Source organism: Idiotropiscis lumnitzeri, chromosome 14 (assembly GCF_059441095.1).
Source record: "Idiotropiscis lumnitzeri isolate Australia: NSW breed Sydney's pygmy pipehorse chromosome 14, RoL_Ilum_1.0, whole genome shotgun sequence".
In the NCBI taxonomy this organism is placed as follows: domain Eukaryota; kingdom Metazoa; phylum Chordata; class Actinopteri; order Syngnathiformes; family Syngnathidae; genus Idiotropiscis; species Idiotropiscis lumnitzeri.
Window position 1 is genome coordinate 20,114,984 of NC_142404.1, and position 8,330 is coordinate 20,123,313.

Below are 8,330 nucleotides of genomic sequence, written 5' to 3' on the forward strand. Positions count from 1 at the left end.
CAAATGGGCGTTCCCGTTAAGGCTGCGAGTGTGTCGGTGACCCAATTCTCAGGAGGAACAAGACGGTGCCGCCCACCCTCTGCATCGAAGGCGTGTGTGTGGAGAGGGTCCACACGTTCAAGTTCCTGGGAGTTCAGATCTCCGACGACCTTTCTTGGACTCACAACACCACAGCAGTGGTAAAGAAGGTCCACCAGCGTCTGCACTTCCTGAGAGTCCTCAGGAAATTCAACCTGGGCAGGAAGCTGCTGCTAGCCTTCTATAAAACCGCAAAATTGCCATGACGAAGGGGCGTAAATCGATGACGTCAAACACACTGTCGCAATTCTGCAACGTACATACGCTCGTCTACTGCGCCCTCGAATTCTAGTGTACTAGTTCTACTAGTTGCGCACTTGATTGGAGACGCCTCAATGAGTGGACGTGATTAATTTCCTGTTTACAGTGAGGTCACTTCCCGTTCAGTGAGCGAACCTGCTCGCATTTCCGGTTCGCAACGATTCACTTCGCTGAACTGCCATTGCAGCCGCAAGGTTTATGAAGAAATTAGAACAATAACATTAATAATATTAACGATACGTTTACATTTACTGATCTTAATGATTCAGTGCACTTAAGTCATCTAATCGATCAGCCTGTTGAATGGCTGAGAATTTATTAGTGACTGCAAAAAAATAAAATGCAAAGCATACTCAAACTACAAGGAGGAAAGTAAAATGCGGCGAATAAATTGCGAATAATTTTGTCATTGTGTTTATTAAATGTGATTTGAATTAATGTCTTGCCATAGATTGCAGGATATAAAACTGTTCATTCTGATTGGCTGTTCTCAATCAAAACGCAAATTAAGCTACTGCTAATCCAATTAGACAAACATGCGCCATTAAATGCGAGTTGACGTGCTTGTTTATTAGTTTTGTAATATTTGTTAATGCCCCTCGAACCTTTGTCTCCATTCCGTAAAGAGGATTCCACCTAAATTAACTTTGAATTATAGTATATATCTGTATGTATGTGTATGTTTAAAAAAACATATATATATATATATATATATATATATAATGCGTATATATACAATGTGTATGTATGTTTGTGTATGGTCTCACCAATCATCCCCCATGGTGACAACATCAAATGAAGCTCAAAACTAGACGGCTTCTTCGTCAGCGTCTGTCTGGAGGCAGTTTGGCATGACTTGGTGTTATGTGAGCGTCCAGCAAACACCACCGTGACCTTTGGGTGAGTTTGTTCGAAGTCCATGCTAACCACGCTGAACTCATACAACACATGATCGCATTGCAGCACAAGAGTCCTCGTGGGGAGTTCAAGGACCACGTCTCATACAGGGACAGCAAGACTGTGGGGTCTAGTTTTTAGATTTACATTTAACACAATAGTGATAAGCATACATGCAGTAAAATTAAACACAAATTTGGTTCAATGAATTCTGCCAGGCAGTTAGTGGACAAAGTAAAAAAAAAAAAAAAAAAAATCATCCGGTTTTATGGATTCTGTTGAGCCACAAGAGGCATATATATATATATATATATATATGTATAAAATCGCATATATACACATATATATATCTAATAGTATATTCCAAAATAAAGATGCTACTTTTCAAATATTGCACCATATAGCTGTCCATCTTTTGCAGATCATCTGCATACAAAACATGCTGCTCAAGTTAACACTGAGCCTTGCAAACTAACACTGTTGGAGTGTCTTTTGAGAAATGTTACCAAGAAAAATGCCGGTGAAGGTGTCTCCGTTTGGATCGGATTCAAGAATCAAAGAAGCGTCTTTGAATGAAATCGACTTCATATTTGGTGATTTTGCGTTCATTCCGAGATATTCTTCAAGTCGAGATCTGTCGCAAGCTTCAGCAAAAACATTAGTTGCAAAATGTGATGAATCGCAATTAATCCAGGACTATTTTTGTGATGAGTACAAAATGTGATGAGTTGACAGCACATGTGGTGGGTCGGCCTCATGAAACTCCGATTCTTTATCTTTATCTTTATCTTTCTGTTAATGTTCACCGAGCGGGGTCGCGTTATACAACGCTTGATGTATGCGTGACCCGCGAGCACGCTGGGTTAGTTACCTCTCACCGTGGACCTTCTGGAAGTTTTGGGGCCCGCTTTGGCCCGCGTCCACGTCGGTCCCTTGACCTCACAGGAGTGACTTCAGGACGCTCGCGGCGGCAAAAGAAGCCACGTGAACCACGCAAAGGCGATCAGGGAGCATGTGTGCTTGCGCGTATTGATTTGTCCCGCTTGCGTGAGTCCACGCGGGTCCATGTGGGTGCGTCTTGGGGACACGGCGTTCTCGATCGAACGGGTCCGGGTCGCCCACGCTGCCGGCGCCATCCTATAAATGGCGCCGGGGCCCGTTGAGTCGCCACCTCGGGTCTTTCTCGCTCTTGTCAGGCCGTCATGAAGATCCTGCTCTGCACCGTCCTGTGCCTGTGCTTGGCCTCGGCGTGGGCCGACCAGTAAGTCTTTTCGTCCTCCGTTCGAGGCTTTCCGATGCAAATGTTTCTTCACGTTGAGGCTGGAACGATTTCCCAAAAATCCCATTTGTCCCTCGATTGAAGGATTCCGTTTTGGTTTTCGTGTTCGGTTCGGTCCGGTCGAGCGATACCGAAATGATCCAATTGGACCGTTTGGCTCTCAAAATTGTTCAACTAAAAATTCCATGAACGGTCTCCGATGGTCTCAGGACCTCAACGAGCGTGTTCCGAGTTTTTGTGGCCTTTTGAAGACGCCACAAGAGGGCACCAAAGCTCTTTGAAAGTTTTTGCTGCTGTCAGGAGAGGACTTGCCAGTCTGGCAACGAAATGTGTCCAACTTTCAAAGCAAACGTGACTCAGTGATTGCAGTTGTTTTTTTTAATCATCTGCAAGAAATTTTTGACAACAACTTTGTTGAATTCAGCCCTTTTTTTTTAATCACGTCCGAGAGCCTCAAAGAGGTTTTTAGTGATTGAACCTTTTTGAATTTGAAATTATATTGACGTTTTTTTTCCAGCTCTGAATTGAATCCATTACACATTTGAGCAAACAATTTGTCTAAATCGCAAAAGGTCCTGCGAAAATTGTGTCTTGAACAAAATTTGGAGTTGATCACGGGAAAAATAAAATCAATCTTGCAGCAAACATCAGAACAAGTCGACAACTGTCAAATTGTTTCATCGTGTTGTCAACGTAAAAAAAGGATTCTGGAGCGTTCTTGGGAAGTTTTCATGACCATTTTCTGAAAAAAAAAAAAAAAAATGAACGCGCAAATTTGAAGCGAGGACGATGCAGTCGTCACTCGTGGCCACAAATTTGAATCCACGTTGCGAAGATCTTTTGGCAGAAAAAAAAAAAATGCATTTAATTTATTGTAATTTTTCTTACGGCAAAATCGAGCAAATGTTTGTGTCAAAAGTCATCAAACGACACGGCAGGTCTTGCGTCGGCCACTTTGTGCTTTTCCCAAAATGCAAGCGTGACGCCCTTTTTTCTTTTTTTCTCTTGCAGTCATGACGACCATCATCCTGGTGAGTGAACGTCCGCCGTCGTCATGTCGACCGTGTCGGCAGTCGTCGACGCGGCAACCTTTCGGAGATTTGCGCGTCCTTTTCCCGGAACGCTCCGTGCCGATCGTTTGAGTCCAGGAGCGATTCAGGAAAACCTGCCGGACGGGTGCCCTCGAGGACCGCAAGTCGTTGGCCTCGATTGAGTTCTGCAAAAAAGTTGCTCGTGAATGAACGATTCCGATTCGGAACGCAACGACGGCTTTCGGAATCGGAATCGTTCGCCGAACGTTTCCATTCAGCGGACGATTCGATTCGGTCTTCAGTCAAAAAGGAAAACGCCACTCATGCCTTTCGATTGTCTAATTCTACAAATAGTGCTTTGACGCCATCTTTTGGTCGGGAGCAAATGACTTTTCCGTTTTCCCTATTTGGGTCTCGATCTCTCGGCCGAAAGTCAGCCAAGACTTTAAACCGGACGCGTTCCAAGACGACTCCAAAAGCTTTTGTGTACTGAGAGCGATTCCGAACAGCGTTTTCACGGCGAGCGTTTTGCGCAGACGTCCCGGATCGCTGTCTCGGTCTGGAGATGGACGCCGTGACGGTCAGCGAGGAGGGCATGCCTTTCTTCTTCAAGGGCAAGTACCTGTTCAAGGGCTTCCACGGCAAAGCCGAGCTGGTCCAAGACTCCTTCCCCGAGCTGGACGATGCCAACCACCCGCTGGACCACATTGACGCCGCGTTCCGGATGCACTTTGAGAACGCCTCCGACCACGACCACGTCTACTTCTTCTTGGTAATCTCGCCAACAAATGTTTAGGATGTGTCGTTCTGCGTAGCGACGATGTCCAGTGAGCCCAAAAACGCCTGATCCCTTTTGGCCCAAAGGTGGATCAAAATGTTCCCTCGCAAAAAAATGAGCGCTTGTGACCAACATGAAGTTTCTTTGCGTCCAGGACAACAAAGTGTTTGCCTACTACGCGCACAAGTTGGAGGAGGGTTTCCCCAAGCTGATCTCCGAAGTCTTCCCGGGCATCCCGGACCACCTGGACGCCGCCGTGGTGTGTCCCAGCCCAGATTGCGAAGAGAACGAAGTCATCTTCTTCAAGGGTTGGTCCTCGCCGCCTCACAAAGATGCTTCGGCTTTCTCACGCACGTTCACATCAACGCCCGCCCCCGACAGAACACGAGATCTACCACTTCCACGTGGGCAACAAGGCCGTTGAGCACCGAGAGTTCCAGACCATGCCCAACTGCACGTCCGCCTTCCGCTACATGGAGCACTACTACTGCTTCCACGGACACCAGTTCTCCAAATTTGATCCCAAGACCGGAGAGGTACACGGCAGATACCCCAAAGAGGCCCGCGACTTCTTCATGAGGTGCTCCAACTACAGTAAGTCAGAGACCACTGGTCTGGTCCTCGTCCTCGCTCGGGGCTTTTGCCGTCGCTCGTGGGTGCGCCGGTCCTCTCAAGACCACGTTGGGTTGCAGGCGAGGAAACCAACAACGTGGAGCGCGAGCGATGCAGCCACGTTCACCTGGATGCCATCACGTCTGACGATGCGGGCAACCTGTACGCCTTCAGAGGTGAGCGCTCGATTCCGCCTGAAAAAAAGCACAGCGACATCCTGAAGAATAAACGTTCCGTGGGAATCCGACCGCTTCTGCCAACGGGGCAACGGTGCGGTGAGGTTCAAAAACCGAATCACACAAAGTCCTCTCAGTTGGGCCCATCCAAACATTTGGAAAAAGATCCGATGAATTCTTGTCGACAACCAATGGCCAACGTGGCAAAAACTAGTTTTGGCCAAGACTATAAAATAGGATCTGTGGGGCAACGAAACAAAAACCGGATGCTCTGAATTGAGGACGAGGATGGGACGGTCGCGTCCTCACAGTCCCTTCTTTTGTCAGGTCATCATTTCCTGCAGCGCGACGGCAACAACGACACCGTCAAAGCCGACAACATTGAGTCGTCCTTCAAAGAACTTCACAGCGAGGTGGACGCCGTCTTCTCCTACGAGGGCCACCTCTACATGATGAAGGTTCGCCTCCCTTTCCCGCTCGCGCGCTTCCGCCTCCATTCGTCGCTTTGACAACGTTGCGCTCTCTTATTCGGTCGGTGCAGGACAACATCATATACGTGTACAACGTCAGCGAGCCGCACACCCTCGTGGAAGGTTACCCGAAAGCTCTGAAAGATGTTCTGGGTCTGGAGGGTCCCATTGACGCCGCCTTCGTCTGCGAGGATGACCACATCGCTCACGTCATCAAAGGTGAGCGGTCGCCTGCCGGGAAAGTCTCAAGTCTCCATCTTTCCTGTCACGTCTGCCTGTGTGGAACGGGCTGCTCCAAGACCGGCGTTGCGCTCTTCTTGCTGCTCAGGCAAACCAAATTGTCCAATCGCGCAAATGATTTCGGAGAAGTTGACCTTTTCAGAGGTGGCCGCCGGCGGCGATCTCGGCACCCCGCCGGCCTTATGCCTAAAAATTGTCGGCTCTGGGCGTGCGCGCGCTGAAGCCGCTTTTGTCTTTTCAGGCGATCACATCTACGACGTGGACCTGAAGAAATCGCCTCACGAGGTCTCCAACGAGCGTCCGCTGTCCTTGATCAAAAAAGTGGACGCCGCCATGTGCGACCCCCACGGCGTGCGAGTCATCGTGGGAAACCACTTCTACCACTTTGACAGCGTGGCGCTCTTCGTGGGCGGCCGCGCCATGCCGGAGAACCACCGGGTGTCCATGGACCTGTTTGGCTGCGACCACTGAAGGCCGCCGCCGCCGCCGCCGGATTTGGACTGACAAACGCGTCTCATCAACTCGGAGCGGCCGCTGTTTGCTTTTGGAACCTTCCGTCGTCAATAAATGTCAGCAAGTCATCTTGCGTCTCTTGTCTTGACTTTAGCGCCTCTCCATTTTCCCAACTCGCAAACGTGATGATCAAAGGAAAATTCTGCAACTTATTCACATAAAATATAACAAAAAGAAATATAAAGTCCAAAAATTCATCTTTTGTTTTCATGCAAATAATAAACAAAAAAAATCTTGTTCACGTCAAAATGCATTTTAAAAAAATAATCCTAATCGATGGAAGCAATTCATTTTTAGGTTTTTATTTTGAAATTTTCCTTTTGGGATATTTTTCCAGCTTTTAATTCTTTCTCCGTTTTTCACAACCAACAAAAAAAATCAAGTTTTAATATTCTGTTTTGGGGATTTTTTTTTTTCTATTTTTGGATTTTTATTCTTTTTTTCCCGTTAGAATTTTAAGTTATTTTAAAAGGCACTGTTTTGTCCACCTTTTGATTTTTGTGCGTGTCCCTCATGTGTGTTGTCAAAGAAGACGACGGTTGTGTGTCATAACTGGTCGAGGTAAAAAAAGAGCCTCCATTTGGGAAGAAAAAACACTTTAAATTGAAAAGGAAATGTCCATTAATAAAATATATATTTTTTTTGTCTCCTGCACGACAAATTTCAAGTGAAGTTGCGTGAAATGTCAAAATGAAAATCAAAAAATGAGAATGTGCTGCACTGCCACCTGCTGTTGTGGAGCTGCAATTATCACTTCATTCTTTGACTGGGGAAAAAAAACATTTGAAAAGGTTTTGCGCCAAAGCACAAAAAACTTGAAGGGGGGTCAATTTGGTCAAGGGCTGCTCTGTATGTTTTTTTCTTTTTTGCTTAGGGGGCACAAATCTGAAGTCCAGAACTGAACGCCACTGCTCAAGTCCACTTTGGAGGATTTCGTCTTGGCTGCTGTTGTGAGGGCCGGTCCACAAGGACACCTTGAGAACCGGTTCTGAACGAGCGTGCATACTTGAGGGCAAGGCGAAAATGTTCTGGGGGCGTCTTTGTCATTTTGGGGGAGGGGCTCAACAAAGTTTTTTTTTCTCTAGCAGCCTGACCCGAACCGCTTGGACGACAACAGTCGGCATCTGCGAAGCGAGACGAGCGTTGCCCCGGGGTAGAACCGAACCGGTTGACCCGGTTCTGGAGTCCAAATCTGAAATCCGGTGAGCAAGTCCACTTCGAATTGCACCAACAACTCCGTTTTGGAAATGAGACCAGAACTGCTTTGGATGTCCGGTTGTAACGTGCGCACACACACGCACTTGTGTGTGTGAGATTGTGTTTGTGCGCACGTGTGTGAGTTCTGATTCCGCTTAATTAAGTAGACAAGGAGGTTGACGGACATCTGCTCTCGGCCTGTCATTTGGGGTGGCGTGACCCCGCGCGTGTGTGTGTGTGGGTGTGTGTGCGTGTGTCTATGTGTGTATGGCCAGTGGCCAAGAGCGTGGCAGGTAAATGTTGCTCTGGTGAGCAGATGGTCTCGGCCCGCCGCCCCTCTGGACCGGTGACCGCCAAAAAACACTCCTGCACATGTGACCTCAGCCCCCCCCCCAATCAAACTGACAGCGCACGTGCGCTCACGCACGCTCAAGCGGGCAAACAATGGCCAGTCTTCTGTGAGCGAGTGGAGCATCTGTAACAGAAGCAATCTTTGACCTTCTTGAACGGAACATCGGTTCTGGATGTGACACAAAATTTGCCTCGCAGAATTCCAGAATTGCGAAGCAACAGTCGAATGTGGCACGGGATGAGCCGACCCCCCCACCAAAAAAAGCAAACACGTGCACACGTACCAGAACCAGAGACAGCAACAGTGAGCTGGACCAGAACCGAAACTGCAAGACACAACAGGAAAAGGACAAGGAACAAGACCAAGATTTGCCAGAACCAGAACCGACGCAACCGTTTACAGGAGTGCGAGTCATTTGGAATGGGAGTGGCTTTCACCAAGACAGG

The 8,330-nt window shown here is 47.7% G+C and overlaps 1 protein-coding gene across 1 annotated transcript; it reads left to right on the forward strand.

Moving 5' to 3' along the window:
• Nucleotides 1–2,423: 2,423 nt before the first annotated feature.
• hpxa (hemopexin a) lies at nucleotides 2,424–6,403 on the forward strand. The gene is made up of 9 exons (XM_088315776.1): nucleotides 2,424–2,497; nucleotides 3,527–3,546; nucleotides 4,083–4,318; nucleotides 4,479–4,632; nucleotides 4,706–4,918; nucleotides 5,017–5,112; nucleotides 5,440–5,570; nucleotides 5,654–5,801; nucleotides 6,064–6,403. Exons 1-9 carry the CDS (start codon nucleotides 2,439–2,441, stop codon nucleotides 6,291–6,293), a joined length of 1,287 nt encoding a protein of 428 aa, XP_088171902.1. The 5' UTR covers nucleotides 2,424–2,438; the 3' UTR covers nucleotides 6,294–6,403.
• The last annotated feature ends 1,927 nt before the right edge of the window (nucleotides 6,404–8,330 follow it).